The sequence below is a fragment of the Arachis hypogaea genome, chromosome 2, assembly GCF_003086295.3.
Source record: "Arachis hypogaea cultivar Tifrunner chromosome 2, arahy.Tifrunner.gnm2.J5K5, whole genome shotgun sequence".
Lineage (NCBI taxonomy): Eukaryota > Viridiplantae > Streptophyta > Magnoliopsida > Fabales > Fabaceae > Arachis > Arachis hypogaea.
Window position 1 is genome coordinate 101,353,084 of NC_092037.1, and position 20,235 is coordinate 101,373,318.

The 20,235-nt window shown below is 28.7% G+C and overlaps 3 protein-coding genes across 47 annotated transcripts; 1 reads left to right on the top strand and 2 right to left on the bottom strand.

Moving 5' to 3' along the window:
• Positions 1–825: 825 nt before the first annotated feature.
• Positions 826–2,556, bottom strand: LOC112758008 (aspartic proteinase nepenthesin-2-like). The gene has a single exon (XM_025806571.3). The coding sequence runs from the start codon at positions 2,526–2,528 to the stop codon at positions 1,062–1,064; it is 1,467 nt and encodes a 488-aa protein (XP_025662356.1). The 5' UTR covers positions 2,529–2,556; the 3' UTR covers positions 826–1,061.
• Positions 2,557–3,776: 1,220 nt separating this feature from the next.
• On the bottom strand, positions 3,777–5,087 carry LOC112758017 (uncharacterized). The gene has a single exon (XM_072222211.1). It carries the CDS (start codon positions 4,742–4,744, stop codon positions 4,169–4,171), a length of 576 nt encoding a protein of 191 aa, XP_072078312.1. The 5' UTR covers positions 4,745–5,087; the 3' UTR covers positions 3,777–4,168.
• A 4,969-nt stretch (positions 5,088–10,056) lies between these two features.
• On the top strand, positions 10,057–16,152 carry LOC112758026 (uncharacterized). 45 transcript variants are annotated; one of them, XM_072206630.1, is made up of 10 exons: positions 10,057–10,268; positions 10,484–10,790; positions 10,866–11,071; positions 11,361–11,429; positions 11,969–12,041; positions 12,188–12,284; positions 13,059–13,211; positions 13,594–13,881; positions 14,442–14,507; positions 15,663–16,152. In XM_072206630.1, the coding sequence occupies exons 5-8, from the start codon at positions 11,977–11,979 to the stop codon at positions 13,633–13,635; spliced, it is 357 nt and encodes a 118-aa protein (XP_072062731.1). In that variant the 5' UTR covers positions 10,057–10,268; positions 10,484–10,790; positions 10,866–11,071; positions 11,361–11,429; positions 11,969–11,976; the 3' UTR covers positions 13,636–13,881; positions 14,442–14,507; positions 15,663–16,152. The 45 variants fall into 45 exon arrangements, with proteins under 45 accessions (XP_072062731.1, XP_072062700.1, XP_072062723.1 ...); XM_072206599.1 differs by having other exon boundaries at positions 10,063–10,268; positions 14,442–14,589; XM_072206622.1 differs by having other exon boundaries at positions 10,063–10,268; positions 14,442–14,589; positions 15,692–16,152.
• Positions 16,153–20,235: the final 4,083 nt, after the last annotated feature.

The window sequence follows — 20,235 nt, forward strand, 5'->3', positions numbered from 1 at the left end:
TATCAGGAAAATTCTTTTATATGTCATGAAAATTACATTCTTTGAAAAATGGACGGAATTATGATGGTATGAAAATAACAAGACTCAAAACAACATACATTCATGATGATCGTAACCACAAATATTATCCGATGAGAATCACTTTAGCTCATCACAATGCTAAAGATGTGCATATTAATGTTTAGAAAATTGGTCACATAACCACCCCCAAAAAAATCATTATTAACACCCAAATGAGTAGTGACCACTATTTCAAATTATATGGGTTATGGGCACTCATTATCTTTTGACAAGATTCAAATAATAATGCATCGCCCTTTTTCTTTTCTTTTTATTTTACATAAAAGGTGAAAATATTGTCCCTTTTTTGTTTTTGATATTGGGATAGTAGTGGTGTTTTTTTGAAATGTGGACGGTTGGAGTGTTATTCTCAAATATAAGAGCAAAGTAGAAATTGGATCGTCCGATTTGTTAGAAGTACAAAAATCGAACCGTCCGATTTGTGTTAAAAAATTTGAAATACAAAAATCGGACGGTTCGATTTGTGTACCCCAAATTTTTTTAATTTTTTAAACACAAATCGAATCGTTTGATTTGTGTACTTCTCACGATTTTAAAAAATACAAAAAATTATCATATTAAGATATATCACTCTTACTACTTCCATATCTAAATTTTTTAGATAAATATTTAAGTAATTTCATATGAAATTAATAATTAAAAATAGTTAAATAAATTCACTAAATTTTTATTTAACGATTTTCAATTATCAAGTTTTCGTAAAATTAACTTCGCAATTTTTCCCTAATTATTTGAATAAAAGAGTGCCAATGATAGATTATATTATCCAAATTGCAGTACATTATATTTCTTATTAATAACCTTAAGATGATAAAATCATTAAGCTTTAATAAAAAATAGACAAATAATTAAAAAGAGTAGCATATATGTTACTACAGCCATGCACTTCATAGTTAAAACTACAACCGCCACCCACGGCCATTGTCTCCGCCTCACATTCTAACACTACACGGTGGCGCTAATATATAATACTACTATCACTAACCACTGCGTTTACAATTTTGACGCCGAAATCCAAACTTCTCATTCTCCAAATCATATTCCACGTAGAAATTCTGTTGCTGATAGTTCCCCAAAATCACCGCAGGTCCACGCGCCGCCGACGGTGTCGCCGCAGATCCTTCATCGGAAACAATTGTAAAACACGCCACGTCAGACTTTGCTCCAACAAAAGAAAAATAATTTTCTGGCGGGAGAATCATCTTGGCGCCGCCTCTGAATTGCAATGTTAGAGCCGGAAACGACGTCGTTTTGTTGTTGGCGGCGACGGTGAAACATGGACTCAGCCCTGAACGCTTCTCAACCACCCTATTCCTTGTGAGATTCACTTGGTTCTCGAACTCACGCGCCACCGCATATCGAATTGGCTTGTCCATGAACGTGAACGTGGTTCCAGAATCCACTATGGAACCGCCGTTTCCGGCGGAATCCGGTTCTAGAAGATTCGCCGGAATCTTAACATGTTTCCCACCAACAATTACCTTCCGGATTGGAATGTAATAGTAGGTCGCAAATGCGGTGTTTTCCCCTGCCGGATTTTTGTCGAACGGCGTGTAACTAACGCCGGCGGTTTTTCCGGCCGTTCTACCGCCATGTAAGACGAGGTCGGAGGCCTCCCGGGAGTCGTCGAAGCGGTGATGAGAGAGTAAACAATAAGAAAATTTCTTGAGGTTCATCTGACGTGGCAATGACTCTGGTCCACGTCCTAATCCGACTATACCAGCGGGTTGGTACATGGAAAGAACAGAACATCCTACAAGAAAATTAGGTACAATTTTTTTAGGGAGATTTAAATTCTCCGAGAGGAGAAAGCCCGCAGTTGTGCCCAGTCCATACTGAACTGTATAGGCCGGACAAATCTGCGAGCAATTATTTTGTTTTTTTTCTTGGCAATTTTGACATTCTACATTGGGCCCGAAAATCCATGCACATTTAGGGCTTTTGCATCCTATGAGCTTGGAAGTGGAGGATTTCTTGGGAATGAATGTTGAAATCTTGTTAGTGTCTATGTTACATTTGGAACATAGGTAATGAGATGAACATGGTAGCCATACAAGGCTGCTTCCTGTGTCCAAAACAAAAGAGAATGTTTGTGGTGGTGTTCCAAATTTAAGGTCTATGGAGTACCCTCCATAGCTTTTAGGGTGAACTTGGGTTTTGATGATGGAGGGAGATGAGCCTTTTTTGGCTTTATGGTGTTTGAGGTGGTGGGCTCTTGTTATGGAAGCATAAGCATGGAGTTTGAGGGATTGGTATTGATATAATGAAGAATTAGGGGGGTTGTTATTATTGTGCTTGTTGTTTGTGAATAATAATGGAGATAGAGGAATGGTTATAGTACTGGTGTTGTTATTGTTTGGTGTGGTTATCAATGATGATACCATTGAAGTGAAGATGGTGAAGATGATAGAAATGAGAGAGAGAATTTTGTATGGAGAAAAAGCCATTTTGGACAATGTGTAAGGAAAAATTGGCAATGACAAAGTTTGGGTTTTCTAGGGTTGTTTATTTATAAATTAAAAAAGAAGGTTGTGTAGCCAAAAAAGTTGTAAAAATAAGAAGATTCTTCCATAACTATATCAATTATTCAATACTTTAAGCATATATGTCTATAATAAAGTTGGATTTTATTAATTAGCTTTCTTACATTTACTTAACACTAATAATCTTATTAGCTTTTACCATATGTCTAAATATTATACTTATATTCTTAAGAAAAGGGTAGCTATGATTGAGAAGAGAATAATCATAGTCCACTTAAGCCGTAATATATATAATAAGGAAAAATTTAGGGGAGAACAACTTTATTAAATTATGGTCAGTATGTAACCAACAAAGAAAAATAAGTTATTGGATAAAATCTCACACTAATCTCACACCATTAAAAGTCTCATTAAGATTATTTGATAGCTATAAATCTTAAAAGTTGCTGGCCCTAACATTCCTCGTATAATAATTCACATGAAGAAGGAGAGAATTTTACAAAGCGTGTCACACATCAAACGGTAGTTTGAGGAATCAATGCTAAATTGCTAATTAAGGGCGACATATATAGCAGTGTGTATATATATACCTACTCAACTTTGTTTAATTTGACTAACGTTCATAACCATAGAATTAAAAATAAATGTAAGTTTATGCATAAACTAATATATACCATTTATTGGTGAGTATATAATTATCTTGTGCATGGCTAAAGACTAAAGTTAATGTTCTCCTCTCAATTGGTATGTAAGCATCAAATAAAAGATTCACATGTGGCAGTTGCTTTTCTTTTTGCCTAAATGTGAAAGTAGTTTGGATGTATCTTTGGTGGTTGATTTGGCATCAATAATTATTTGTCCAAAAGGCTTGCATTCTTTTCTATGAAAAAAGATTATTAGTAACAGATCATCATTTGCAATTTGCCTTGATGTATCAATTGATAGATTGAAGGTAAACATCTAAGTTGTGTCGAAATAAAAAGCCGGCCATTATTGTTAAGTTTAATTTTGATACATTCAGAATATTAAATATTTTATACAATCGTACAATTATATGCATTTATTTAAATTACTATACACATCAAAATTAAATTCATATTATTATCAACACTTGTATAAAGAAATATATTCAATTCAATACTCACAGCGAAGTTCAATATCATTTCATACAATGGTGTATCGATAAATTAAAGAACGGATGAATCGAATCAATTTAAACTCAAATGTTAAGGTTATTAATTTTTTTTAATGAAATTGCGATAATTGAATTAATTGAAAAATCTTACAAGATCAAATTCTAAGCCGGATTGACAGCATATGGAATGCAATTGCTACCTTTTCCCTCAGAAACTAATAATGACAGAACCTTAGACCCAACGAAAAGATTCCTAATATTATTATTACACATTCCTAATATTTACATTGTGCAATTAGAAGACATCAGGAGGGAAATGCCCTGGAAAGGGGTTGCTCTGTTGAGCTTGCTTCAAATGCATTGCCAAAGCATAGTTGTTCACCTCAAGAGTTCTCATCTGTTCCTGGTATTGAGATACTAACAGCTTCAACTGTTGCAACTCTCGGTTCTTTTCGTCATAATCAGAAAATCACTCATGTTGGATTCTAAATGCACTTTTGAAAGAATTCCTTTCATTAGTAAGCACCTGAATTTGCTCCTTTAGCAACAAATTCTCCTTGTGAACATTTGTTGCTTCAGCACTTACACGGGAACTTACTGATTTCTCCAGCGCTTCCAACATTCTAGCAGCTCGAAATCTAGCATCATCAACACTAGTAGCAACCATCATTCCTCTTACGAAAAAGTCAACCCATTCTGCACCATCTTTAGGAAGGTCAGAAGCAGCTTCTAATTTATCTGTGTCCGCATTAACTTCAACTTGTGGTTCTTCAGCAGTTCCAGAATTTCCATCATTAGTCCCCAAGCAAAGCTCGTTCAGCCTCTTGATGGCAGCATCTAGATCATTGCCATTGCCACATTCCTGAAGTGCTCTCTCTAGAACCAGCTCATCCATGTGAGGGAAAAAAGTTCGAAGGTGATCAATGAGAGAAGGAGGAGCGAATCGAATCGGTGATGATGAGTAACGTAGCTTCTTGGAGAGTGGCGGCGAAGGGGCAAGTTTTTCGAAGAAAGATCTCTTGATTCTGCACACGGCAGCAGACATCGTTCAAAATTCCGATCGTGGTTTCCCCGCTCGGTAATTCAGCTCCCCCGAAAATCAATTAACCCCCAATTGCAATTTCGATTGGAATAAAAAAGATACGAATAATAGTTCTTGGGTTAGGGTTCGAAGAATAAAACGACGAAGCCCAATTAAAATTGAATAGAAAGAAAGGGGTTTTAAATTAAGTGCGGAAGAGAAAAGATTGGAAGATGGGATAATTGGATTGGAATATATATAAGTGCCAAAGTGCGAAGAACTTGAGGAAGACGACCAAGATGAAATACATATGAGAAAGAACGGGGAGATAATGATTTTAGGGTTGTTTTGGTGAGTTTTTAAAAAAGGATTTTTTTTTAATTGTTTTTTTTTAAGATTTTATAAAAAGTAAAAGTAATTTTATGTTTGATATTTTATGCAAAGAATTTTTTTATTTATCAATTATGTTTGGATATAATAATATAAAAATATTTTTTTATTTATTTATTATATGAAAAATATTTTTTTAAGAAAAAAAGATCTTTTAAAAAAATGTAAATTCTATCTTTTTAAAAGAATATTTTTTTAGTGCTTTTATTGTTAATATTAAAAATTTGTCAAATAAAAAAATCTTTTATTTATCAAAATAATGGCGTCCAAATAAGCACTTAGTGTACAATGTGTATAATAGAAGTGAAAAGGAAACTAAAATTATATACTAATTAATTTAATTAATTTTTAATAATTATCCTTTTTAAATTCAAACAAAAATTAGAATTTGCATTTAAACTCATTCACACTACGGTTATTCATAATCTCACAAAACTTGCCGTCATAACCTCGCGCAATAATAATTACCCTAATTTTTAATAATCACCATAATCTCAGTATTTAAACTCATTTTCCAATCTTCACCTTGCGCTGCTGCACTCTTCGCAGGCCCTATCGACATCGACATCGCCTCCACTTTCGATTAGCTCGACTTGCCTCGCCCTCTGGCGTAACGCTGCTGTCACTGTTTTTGCGTCACTCTTCTCTGACCCACGTTGCCGCCGTGTTGTGCAACCCTCTCGTGAAGTTGCTGTTGCATCGTGGAGTTGATGGTGATCAAATGAGTCATTTTTTATTAACTTGAAGACCAAATTGGTTAAGAGATTTGATAGCAAAAGGGATCTACTAAGCCATGACACCTTCAAATCCTCCCTCACCAAGAAAATGCTTAGTAGATCCCTGTTGCTATCAAATCTGTTAACCAATTTGGTTTTCAAGTCAATCAAGAATGGCTTATATTGGTAAGGGTGTCCATGGATCGGATCATATCTGCAGATCCGCGATAAATATCTACATCCGATCTGAAAATTGCAGATACAATTCAATCCGCAAATTGATCGGATCGGATCGGATCGGATCCGCACCCTTTGCGGATCGGATCGCGGATATCTGCTCTATATCCGCGTATCCGATCTGCGGATCCACAGATTCACACAATAATAATTATAAATAAATAAATAAATATATGTTTGGTATTATATTTACTTGTTTATATGTTTTAGTTAGTAATTATTATTTATATATTGTATTATTTTATTTTTGTTATTTAGAAAGAGTTTGATTAAAAATATTTTAGGAATAAATAAATTTTAAAGTATGAAAGAAATATTTTTATTAAATTTTTTTACATAGAAATATGATTAAAAAAAGAATGTTTAATTATGCGGATATATCCGATATCCGATATCCGATCCGGCACTAAAAAACGCGGATATCAAATCTGATCCGATCAGATGAAAATTGTGCGGATCGGGTCGAATTTTCGGCGATATCCGATCCGATCCGATCCGCGGACACCCTTATATATTGGTTAAGAGATTTGATAGCAACAGGGATCTACTAAGCCATGACACCTTCAAATCCTCCCTCACCAAGAAAATGCTTAGTAGATCCCTGTTGCTATTAAATCTATTAACCAATTTGGTCTTTAAGTTAATCAAGAATGGCTCATATGGTCACCATCAACTCCACGAGAGGGTTGCACAACACGGCGACAACTCGGGTCAGAGAAGAGTGGCGCAAAAACAGCGGCAACAGCGTTGGACTGAGCGTCGAAGGGCGAGGCGAGACGGGCTGATCGGCGGAGGTGGAAGCGGTGTCGGTGGGAAACTACAACAGCGTCGGTATGGCCTGTATGCAGCGGCGCGAGGTGAGAATGAGAAAATGAGTTTAAATGCTGAGATTATGGTGATTATTAAAAATTATGGTAATTATTATTGCGTGAGATTATGAGTTTTAATGTGTATTGAAGGTTACGGTGAGATTATGAATAACCGTAGTGCGAATGAGTTTAAATGCAAATCCAAATTTTTGTTTGAATTCAAAAAGGGTAATTATTAAAAATTAATTATTATATCATCTTAATATCTTTTTTACTCCTATTGTACAAATCTATCTATCTACTTCTACTTATATAATATATTAAAATTGGATTTTTTCCGAATTAATAGAAGTGTGGTGTCAATTCCTTGTAAATTTATTTTTTCGCCAAAGTAGATGCACTATTTTCACTTCTAAGTTTATTTTATAAAAAATCTTTATTATAATTATACTTTAATTAGGATTTAAGTAATAATGCATAATTATACTAATTTTAAAAAATATGTTTATTATAGTTATATAAAATTAATATTTAATGTATTATTAAACTATTTATCAATTATTGATCGAAAATAATAATAATAATAATAATAATAATAATAATAATAATAATAATAATAATAATAATAATGGCACCTGTTATTAATAATCAATTTATATTTTTCTAAATAAATTTATTTTAAAAAATATCTTTATTATGATTATATTATAATTAATATTTAATGAATAATGCATAATTATACTAATTTAAGAAAATATATTTATTATATATCTATTCTATCTATTCTATTTATTCTATTCTATCTATTCTATTATATAAAAATCGGGATTTTGCACTTAATGATGGAACTCATGTGACATCCTCTTAAGGTGGTTTTTTTTATTTCATTTAATTCATTAAAGCAAATCAATTATAATTAATTAATTAATCTGATTAGACATTCAAATATCACTATTTATTATAATTTATATGAATTAATTAATTATAATTAATTATATCAATTAATTGATTTGGTTTATTATATTAATTATTTGATTTAATTAGAATAAATATCAAATTATTTAATAAAAAATAAATATGATAATAAAATATATTAATTAATTTAATTAGTTTATTTTTTTAATACCATCTATTTATACAAGATCAAATATTTTTTACTCATTCGCTCTCTTTTTTCTCTCTCTTCCTCCCTCCCTTCCTCTCTCTCTTGTGTTTAGGGTACAATTTTCATAATTTATTTATTTTTTGTTTTTTATCTTTATTTATACATTTCATTTTTTATATTTTTTAAAAAATTTTTGTTTATTTTAATTGCTTATTATTAGGCGCATACGTTTTTTTCTTTTAACTTCTGATTAACAAAAAAGATGTATTTTAAATAATTTTATTATAATTTGTTTTATAATATTCTATTTTGTTTTATAATATTAATTGTTTATTAATATAATTGATTGAAAGCATAAATGATAAATAAGACAAGCAAATACTTAGAAAAATAGAATGTTAATAATTACTTAAATTAGATAACAACAAAATAAGTTATAGGGTATTATTTTATTTAAATTATTAATAATTAAAAGAATAAAATGTCAGTAATTATTTTTAAAATAGACATTAAATTTAGTTTTATGGTACTAATTTATTTAAGTTGTTAATAAAATTTTATAATTTTTAGATTTATATCTACTCAATTTATGTATTTTATTTTATTTTACTTTAACAAAAAATTGAGACGTGCATTTTTAATTATTTATTTAGATAGTATAGTGAAATGAGTTATATCAATTATAATTAATTATCGATAATTGATTGTATTAATTTATAAGATGAATAACGTATAATAAATACTGCAAAATTAATTATAATAAATTAATAATAATAAATTAATAATTAATAAATAAAAAACTAAAAGGGACTTTTTTTTATTGCTTTTTAATGCCTATACATTTTTATAATTTCACTTTTCCTTTATCTCTTCCTTTCACATTTATTTCTTTTAATTTATTGAACTAAATCAATTATACTAATTATTTGTATTAACTATTAAGTATTTTTTAATGGGTTATTATAACTGTGCCTTTAAACTATAGGTTAAAAATATTATTAAAAAATATTTTATAAAAATTATTAAAAAATAAATATTTTTAAACCGTGTCCTTAAGATACAAATTAACTAAATTATTTTTTAATTTAATGTGTTTAATTCATTGAATTATATTAATTATAACTAATCAATTATGTAATTTGATTTGATTAGGATAAATATTTCATCATTTAATATTTTATTTGATTCATTAAATTACATTAATCATAACTTCAAATATGTAATTTAATTAGAATAAATATCAAATTATTTTAAATTTTGTTTGATTTGTTAAACCAAATTAATTATAACTAATTTATTATTTAATTTGATCGAAATAAATATTAAATTATTTTGTAAATAATATATAAAGCAATGAAATAAATGATCTCAATTAATTCAATTTATTATCTTATTATTTTATATATCTCTTTTCTCCCTCTCTATTTTGTACTTCAGGTAAAGTATTTGTAATTTGTAATTTTTGTTTTTTTCTTAATTTTGCTAATATTTTTTATGATTTTGTTTTATATTAATTCTTTTTTATTTATTTTGATTAATAATTCTTAAGAGTAGTATCTTTTTGTTTAAAGATAATTTATATTTTTTGTAATATTTTTATAAAATTTGATTAATAGATTTTTTTAAAATATTGTTTTTGAAATTTTTTAATAAGATCGTAATTTAATTTTTCTCTTTCATCGTTTGTATTAATTAATTATATTAATCTTCTATTGTAATACATTTTTTATCTACTACTCCTCATATTATCTTTTTTATCTTCTTTTACTTTTTTTTAATTACTTTTTTTATTTTATTTTTAATTATTTATTCTACTTTTACTTCTCTTACATAGATTTATTATAATTCATCAAGGTTCTTTTTGAATTTAAGTGATTTTTTAGGTTATATTTTATCATTAATACTTTTATTTTGTTTAGTGTGCTTTTTTAGTCTGTGTTTATTAATATCAATTTATAATTATAAAGATGGCTAGCAAAATAGTAAAATTACATCCACAAGCTTCCTTGGTGGAACACGTGTTTTTAATGTAATTACATTCCTGCCCTACATATACATCGTTATTTACAACATCTGTCCTTTTTTATCTTTCTTTTAACCTATTTGAAGCTGAAAAGTTGAGGAAACTACTTATCTCTCAAACTCTCTCTCCTGCAATGTTGTGATCTGTTTCAAGGTCCCTGTTTATCTACTGGATCGAAGGCAGTGGTGGCTTCAGCAATCCCCAAATCACTCTTTTGAGTTCAAATGTTGCTTTGTGATTGGTTTTGCTTTCTTCACGCAATGGAAGGGTAATTGAGCATACTGGAATAATTTGAGCGGGATCCATGGCAAATTTTGGGCGCAATTCTTCAAAAATTTTCAAATTTCATTTCTTTTTCAAATTTTGAGCACACTATTTCTGGCTTTCTCTCTCCTTTACCCACAAAAATCAGAATCACTCTCTTTCCTTCGACGCTCTTTCTCTCTTCTCTGATCGTCCTCTTCATTTTTATCTTCATCTCAGCATCCGGAAATTGTGTTCCAAGTCACGAGAGACGGCTGGTCAGTGCTGCAGTTACGAGAGCGTCTGGCAAAGAACAAAGAAGACACGGCATGGGCTCCGAATCTGTTTCCGACGAGTAGCAGAGATGAAAAACAATAAGTTAGAGGTAATGGTGGCTATTGATACAGCTTCAGGTAGAAAGAACAGTGGCAGGGTTTAGGGTGTTGCTGCCATCAACGAAGAAGGAGCAGTTGACAACAATTTCAGGACACCGATCAAGAGAATGGAGAGCTCTGAGATCCATATCCCATCCATATTATTTGCAGAGGTCATTTTTTCTTTTTTAAAAGTAGAAAATTTTTTCCTTTTTTCTTTTTAATAAAATTACAAAAAATGTCGTTAGGGTTCGAGATGCAAGCAAAGGAACCGCCAGAGGAACGTGTGATGGTTTCGGCAAGCGTTCCAGCACCGGAACACCAGAAACCGAGGCTGGATCCGTTCGCGGGTACTCCACAGGGATGATCGTCCTGGTTTATGGCCGTCGCGGATATGCCGACGAAGCGACTAGACTCCCCCCGCACCAACAACACCTTTTAGAAGCTCGCTAAGGTTTAATTTCTTTAAACAACCACCATATTTTTGCATCCATATTGAATTCTTACATTAGTGTCAAGTTGAATGCCCTCCCAGAGATGTTACATGTATAGGTAGCATGTCTTTACAACATGGGATTTGTTGATTTTGTAGTTTGTTTTGATTAATTTGTCTACATAAAATAAATTCCAGCTTCTATTGTTTTATTCGGTTGCAACTTCACAGGCATTAATTTTTGTTCTTTTTTTCAAGGTATTATAAAATTATAGGTTCTTTCGATAACTATTATACTATCCTGTCAAAGGTGCCAGGGGAAGGCATGAATTTTGAGCCTGACAACAGCTCTGAATTTCTTCCAAATGCTACAATTGAGGTTTGTACCAATTAGCTATAGCATATGCTTAATTAATTTTATATAGCATATACAAATTTTAACATTCAAACAACCTAGGTTGCAGGCTTAATACAGAAGAAGGCATGGTGTGTTATTATGTTTTTATTAATGTTCATTAGAAATCATTCAAACTCATTATGTGATGCCATAATAGTTGAATAGACCTTTTCTTGATCTGCATTTGAAAGTGCATCTATTTACATGCCCCCATTGAATTATTAGATTGCATAGATAATAGAGAACTTATCTAATATATTGTTTTCTTTCATTACTTAATGTCAAGTTTTAGTTTCTTATGAGTGCAGTTTTAATAAATCTTTTGATTGTTGATCAGGGTGGTTGTTAACTTTTCAAAACTATTACTAAATTATCCTTTATTTTGTAATTTTTTTTTGTCTTTTATACACATATTTTGAGGATTCAATTATATGAAAAACGAAGAAGAATAAGAAAATGGAAATATCCATAGTGCTCTATCATCTATGTAGATAATTTCATGTGTTGGTTGTTGATGACAGCCTCATATATGGGAAGCTTATTGAAAGAGTACTGTAAACCTCTTCTTGCCAAGATACAACAAACTATGATAAGGTAATTGTTTTAAGTTGAATTATGCAATTCCATTTTTTGTTAAACAAGTTTTTGGCTACTGTATAATGCATGGTTTTTTTTTCATTTTTAATTTTTGTAAACTATAGAATTTGAAACTTCTTGATTTTGAAATTTGATCTTAGCAGGCTTAAAATCCAGCCTATTATGATTGCATCTGCTCCGTTGGCGTCAAAAGTCTTTAGTGCCTTCAAACAAAAGTTTCATGGTGGTGTTGTCGAAGAGGTGAATACATTATCTATTTTGTTAACATGAGAATAATCATCTATTGTTTATTTAGAAAGGAATCATCTCAATTATTATAGAGGAACGTCTTTCCAAGGATATCCCTCATTAGATTATATTATTTACGTTGTTTTTGTGCTTTCCACATTCCATTATCCCTCATTTTTTACTACAAATAGAGGAGAAATAGATTTTGTGAAATGCAGCTTTTAGAATTCTAATTGGTTTTGCTTGACCCAATAAGTTTGAAAATAAAACATGGTGTTTTAACTGTACCGTATATTCTTTCCTTCTACCCATTAAGTTGGAAATTTTTCATTTCAAATTTTAGTGGCTTTTGTGGGATTAAGTTTTTGTTTCAAACTTATTTATTTTGATGTAAATATGTTTTTGTGATTTTTGGATTGAGATGATCTGTGAGTATGATCCTGTTATCCTTCACTATTGTTGACCTTTTCCCATGCTTGATTTGGATTTGTTTTTAGTTTGTGATCTATATTTATTGCTTATTTGTTTATTTGTTTTCTTTTTACTCTCAAAATCTTTGTAAGATAAGAAGGCAAATTAAGATGTGAAGAAAATATACATTTCTTACAAAAATAAACATGATTTTTTTTTCACTCATCAATTTACCATTTTTGCTTTAGAATATATTTGCTACTAAAGTCATAATTTTTTATGATTGTAGGCATCATTTTTCTTTCATAATTTCTTACAGTCAAAGAAAATATACAGAGATAGTAATCAATAATGAATTGCTTTATATTATGGCAGTTTCAAAGACATCATAGCCAGGCACAATTTGCAGAAGCATTGTATGGTGATCTGACATGGTATAAGATTTTAATCATTACATGGATTAATGCTGATTTTAGAGAGTTATTTGATACAGTACAGACAAACTCTCTTTCAACAAGAATTCTGAAGGTTTGTCTTTGGAAGGTTTTTGTCGTCGCACACTCTCTCTCACTTTCACTGCATTGAATTGCTATTCCTGTTGCTTTTTCTGCGTTGAGATGCATTTGGTTGAGATACCTCGAGCTTGAGCTGAATGATGATTTTAATTGCATGTTTCTTTGTGTATCGTTTTCTTCAATTTTTTTAGGAAAGAATATTCATGATTGACGAATCGAGCTGTCTTTTTTCTTCTCTGCCGTTAAATATTTTTTTTCATTGAAATGCAGCGTCTTGAGTAAAATATTAACAAAGATTATACTGTATGAGAAGGCCAAGAAACTAGCGTTAATAGATTTTCTCACATTGTCGATGATTTTGTTTGATTTTCTTTTCTTTTATTTGGTGATATAAGCTTCAGGTTTCCATCAAGATCCCCTTTTCTGGAAGAGCGTAGTGGCAGAATGGTGTGCTACACTTGAAGAGGAGAAGATTAGGAGATCTCGATGTCGGCAATGGTGGAATGACGCGACAAATGAGGGGAGCACACAAACAAGCTTTTGTGGTTTGAAGTCACTCCCTGAAAGCATCATCAGAATGAGTTTCCGTCAGTTCCTCCTGTAAACTCAGCTTACTCTATCCAGTCAGATGCATTTGAAAATGAATCATATCAAAGCTCCCCAAAGTACCCTAGCAGATAGAGGTATTATTCTATCATTTCATTTTTGGATTTTGATTAAATTTTATTTTACTTTTTTGTATTGTCTTTGGTACTCTTGATATTTCTATTTATTTGGGTTTGATTCCTGTAGTCAGCAGCCCTTATTCTATAACATATAAAGAAAGAATAAGCATTTGTATGTTATATTCATTTCATTTTAACTAATTGATTCCAAGACTAACATAACAGTGTTTCGGATTTGCTCCCACCATCACATTGTTAGAAATTCTTCATTTGGTATGTGAATGCTCTCATCAATAACACTTTACATATGCCAATATAAATTTTCTCAAAAGATGTTTTGAGTTTTTAATTTATTAGCTCGAATTGGTTTGAATAAAAAGGATTTGTTTTTGGAAATTCTATAAGAGATAATTTTGGAGTAATGAAGATCATGAAGTAATGCAAAAAATAATTCTGTAAGAGATAATTTTTTCAAGGTTCTGTGTTTGTGTTTTACAACTAATTAAAATTAGTGTAGCTGCTCAGTTTTTTATCTTTTCAATTTGTTCTTCATTTGGTCAAAATTTGTTCTCCTGCAGATCACGGATACCCTTTCGGTTTCACCTAATAAACTCTGAGATCTTAATTCTTAAATATTATGATCAGTACGTACAAGCTTCAAGATCTTCTTATTTATGGTCTTTAAAGAACATGATAATATCAGTGTAATACAACTGCCCAACTCAGGTTAGATACACATGTTTGCATATCCTTTATCTGGGTTGAAATGCCAATATGATTGCCTAACTTGCGTAAATGATTCTTTTGTGTTCATTATTTAATGTGGAATAGTTTTTATGTCAATTTCAGAGAGAGAAAGAGATGTAGATGACTAAAATAAGAGCAAAGAGTATCATTTAATTTGCCGAATTCTGATACTTTTTTTCTTATTTTGACTAAAAATTGTTTTCTTAAAATTTTAAAGACTTTCTTTCTCATTCCTTAGATTGAGTGTAGCTCTTTTTGAAAAGCTTTGTATACTTTGCTATACATGCTGTGCTTTAGTGTTTTTAAGTTATCTTTCAGTCTTCAGATGGCCCTTTTTATCTTTTTCTGTTTTTATTAATTTTAATGGCCGAATGTATAGTAGGTGCACTAATTGTTTCAACTCCTCAAGGTATTTCATTAATGTTGATGGTCGAATATGTGGTGTTGCTACATATTTATTAAAAGTTAAATAGTTACTTTGGATCAGAATATACATGATCTCTTTCAATTTTTTGTTAACATGAGAATAATCATTTATTGTTTATTTAGAAAAGGGTAACATCGGGAATCATCTCAATTATTCTAGAGGAAAGTCTTTACATTTTTTGTTAATGAAAATTAATGCATTATTTATGTTGCTTTTGTGCTTTCCAAATTCCAATGATATCCCTCATTAAATTATATTATTTACGTTGTTTTTGTGCTTTCCACATTCCAAGGTTATTCCTCTTTTTTTATGTTGTTATCACAGAGGAACTTTGTGCATTGAATTAGACTCACAATAGCTTAGTAGTCACTAGAATCACTACTTTTCTTGGCGAATGATATTTGAGAAAAGAAAAATCTCATTGATTTAGTGTGTATATATATGTCAACTCTTAACAATAAGTACTCAAAGTGTTAAGGAGATAGTATTTTTCGTATGCACTTATGTAGTATGCTTTTGTTTGTGTGAAGAAGAATCATTAAGAGTTCATAATAATTGTATTGATTCAAAATAAAATTATCCCTTTTAAACTAAAGATTTTTATTTGGCTTTTTTACTTTTGCAGTTCAATGACTAATCCCTCGAGTACTGCAGAGGCAAAGTGGGCGATCCTCCCAACCAAGCAAGCTCCATTCCCATCCCCCAGTGAGTATTGAATCCGGGAGAGATGGTTAAGGAATACAGACTCTCATCCATCTGTGCCAACTTGCGTTGGTACTTTTGCAGAACTATTGCATGTGTTTCATGAATATCTTGGAGCTGGAGTAGAAGATGTCCCAGATTACATTTAATAATAGCGGGAGGAGCTGGAGTAGAAGAGAAAGCATGGGTAGTTACCAGTCATCATGGTTGCTATTAAGCCACATTAAATATTAATAATCTTGAATAGACTTAATCTTTGTTTGAGCAAACACTTCAGACTATGCTTGGAAATAAGAATAAATTTTGATGTACATCCAGTAGTATATACACAAGATTGTATCATTGTATTGCTAAGTTGAATGTCTCACTAAATTAAAGCTAAATTTTAAATGCCATTACATTATTTAACACTACATTATTTAACACTGTGAGTTTTATATACTTAACAAAAGGTTATGTTGTTATAAATAAGATTATACTTAAATTGTCTATTTTTGTTTGATGGCTTATTTTTAAAAAAAAATTATACGGTTTCAAATTTTGTTAGTTATTTTTTTATTGATTTTTTTCATTTATTCTGGCTAACATTGGATATAAAAGTTATTACAAAATTGTGTGTATTGTCTTTGTTTTATGTTCAATATATTACAGCGAAAATTATTGGCTACTTATAGAATAGATGCATAAATTTAAGTTTTCTAAAAGCAAAGAAGGATATAGTAGAATAAAAGGATAGTTATGTATTTATTTTTATGGAAATATATATTAATAAATACAGAAAAGACAAAAACATTCGTGAAATAAACATTTTTTTAAAAGCCAAAATTCTGGAGAAAGTCTAAAAAAATATTCTTTTAAAGTCAAATTGTTTATCTGTTGTAGTAGATGACATCAGAGAATAATATATAAAAAAAACAATCAAAAGATGAGTCTTTTATACAGAAAAATTGTAAATGGATATATATTTTTTTTATTAGGAGTTATGATTTCTTTTTATCATTTTTATTTTGTATCTTTTTTCTTGATAGTGTATTTGTTTGAGGTCATAAAAGTATTTTTAATCTACTCATGGCCAAAATCTTATTCCAAAAATAATAATAATTGATAATTTGACATAAAAGCAACTAAAACTTTTTCTTTCCTTTTTAATTTAATTAGACTATTTTTTGTTTTATATATTTTTTCTGTTATAATTCTATTTAATTATTTTAATTTCCTGCAAATTAGCAATTGTTCAAAATTTCATGATACAAATATAAAAAAAGTATTTTATGCTTTCTATTTTAGAAAAAAAAATTCCAATAACAACATAATCTATTAATTTTGAATTAGGCACCTTTATTATTATGGCTTCTTTAAATGTATTACTCTTTTCTTATGCACGCTAGCTAATTATGTAAACTATACTTAAATTATTAATTAGTTTAAAATTAAAGGAGCACTATTTAGCATATTAAACTCTTCTCAAATCCTATTAACATGATTTTTTTCATTTTATGCTTGGTTGGATTGCTTCCAAATATTTCAAATTTCTGTTAAATTATAATCTTTCTATGCATTTATATTCCAACTTGATGTAAAAATAGAAAAATATTACTTAACAAAGCAATGGATATTCATAGTTACTCATATTTTCCTCCAATTTTCCATTAGAACATAGATCTAAATGACTGTGTCAATTCTATTATCTTCTTATCTTTTATATTTCTTTTGTTTATTGTGTTTCCTTTATTGTTTACATTAATTTTGAAACCTTACATTTTTAATTAGAAGGAAGTACATAGTAGATAGTACAACACAACTAAAACATTCAACGGCTCCTTTTTTTATCTATGTTTTCTTTAATTTCACATCTTATTTATATTATGTCTTATTACTCTATGTTAAAATCAGTCAAAAGACCGTTATATATATTACATACAATATTAGTATTCAATCCAATATTTTAAACAAAGCAGTTACACCATCCAAACATTACTATTACCCGCGCGTATGCGCGGGGCTTCTGCTAGTAATAATTTATAAATATATATTCTATTATATAAAAATTAAATTTCTGTACTTAATGATAAAACTATCGTGGCATGTTTCTAATGGTATTTTTTATTTATTTCTTTTAACTCATTAAATTCAATTTATTATAATAAATTAATTATATCAACTAATTAATTTGGTTAATTATTTAAATATCATACAATTTATTATAATTTCTATCAATCAATTAATTGTAATTCAAACTGAATGATTATTTTGTTACGAAATTATAATTTCATAATCTATTTATTGGCAATACATATATTAATTATAATCACAAATTAAGCTAATTTACATTAAATTACTTATATAATGGTCATTTCATTTATTATCATAAATGCTTAATTAAATAAGTCATTATTACTTTTGATTTAAAATTAAATGAGAATAAAACCGGAGATACTATTTTATTTAGCCTTTCGGGTTTAATGGGTGTCATACTCAAATATAAATAGTGACTTCCGAATTTTGGTCTCCAATACATCAAAGCCACCTCTATAATTATTTTTCCATAAAAGGAATTGCGATTCAACTCTATCAGAGATACAGAAGATTTTCAAAAAGTAAAGAAATGGTATGAATTGAATTTGCACGAATTCTAAATGATCGAACTTACGATGTTGTTTCAGTTGGTTGTCGTTACGAGAATGACTCTAATCTATACGTGTCTAAGGACTAAAATAGATTAAATATTATTTAAGTAATTTATTTATAATATTGGTATTTGATTAAATTAGTTTTAGAAAAATTTAAATTGTTGACTAAATTTATATATTACGACTATTCTTTTTTAATATATTATTTTTACATTTTTAATATAATTTTTTTTATTTTTAAGTTTATTTTTTATTGGATATATGTATTACATTTTTTTCATTTTATATTTCAGATTAGTAATGTATGTATTAAGAAAAATGTATTTAAAAAAAAGAAAAAATATTAAAACATCACTATTTAAAAAAAAAAGATACGTAAAAAAAAGGAAAACAAAAAATTAAAACATCATTATTAGAAAAAAAACTGTTAATATGTGTATGAATGGGATCGACATTGAAGAATATATATGAATATAAAAAAATTATTGCATGATTGTAGAATAAAAAATAATCATATATATAAAACGAAATAATTATAACAAAAAATAATTAATATATGTGATTTAAATAATATTTTTAATAACCGATAACATAGAGTTTAACAAAATATAATTCATATATTATATATATATATATATATATATATATATATATATTTAAGAAATGAATAAATGATCATTTGTATCCATAAAAGATAAAAATACTCATATATATATATATATATATATATATATATATATATATATATATATATCCACACGAGATTAAAACTAAACTTGTACCCACGTAAGAATAAGATGCCCTCCACGTGACCAAAGTATCCTACATGGCACTCCAACTTTCCAAAGACAAAAGTATCCTACGTGGCACTCCAACTTTTCAAATATAGGGTACTTTTGTCACACGGAAGACATCTTACTTGGGTACAAGTTTAATTTCGATTTAGTGTGGATACATATGTCAGCGTTTTTATCTTTTATGGTACAAATGGTCATTTATTCTTTAACAAAATTAATATATAAGGTTATAGAAAGTTTCATCTAAATTTGACAAGAACAAAATGACTTACATAAAAATGGTTATCATGGATAATAAGGTAAGTTGATTATTTTCCATGATTCTTTCAAATGATGCTAGGTCCATTTTATAAATATTTTTTGTTCATATTTTAAGTTTATTTGATAAGTAAACCATTGCACGAATCAAAGACAGTATGGTTTTATAGCTTTCTAAGTGCTAATAGCCTTTATATTTAATTTATTTTATAGTGTGATAATAGCCAATATATTTATTGATAGATTTAACTATTACTATATTATTTATTATCACATTCAGTATATATATTTGATTTATTGAAAAAAATAGATTATTAAAACCAATTAATAATTATTTTTAAGTTAATCCAATTAACACTAGATTAAAAAAATAAACAATACATAACATATTACTTTATTATTAATCAAATTATTATAATTCAAAATAATTTAAAAAAAAATTAAAATTATAATTTCAATTTTATTATGTGCATGACATGGATAATTATACTTATTGTATACTAAAATCATTATCTTCCCATATTTTTTTTACATATATATTTATCATAATGTATGCATATAAATTAATAATCTTTGTATTTATATTTTTTAAAATTTGCATATATAAATTATAAACATTTTATTTATTATTATATTAAAAATAATTTAACATTTATCTTAATTAAATAATGACAAAAAATATTAAAATTTACTGATTCTAAATTTTTTTTCATAATTTAGTGCTATAAAAAATTAATAACTAAAAAATTATATAAAATTTAAAATTTTAATGAGATATAAATTGAATCTAAATTAATGATTTAAAACAGAT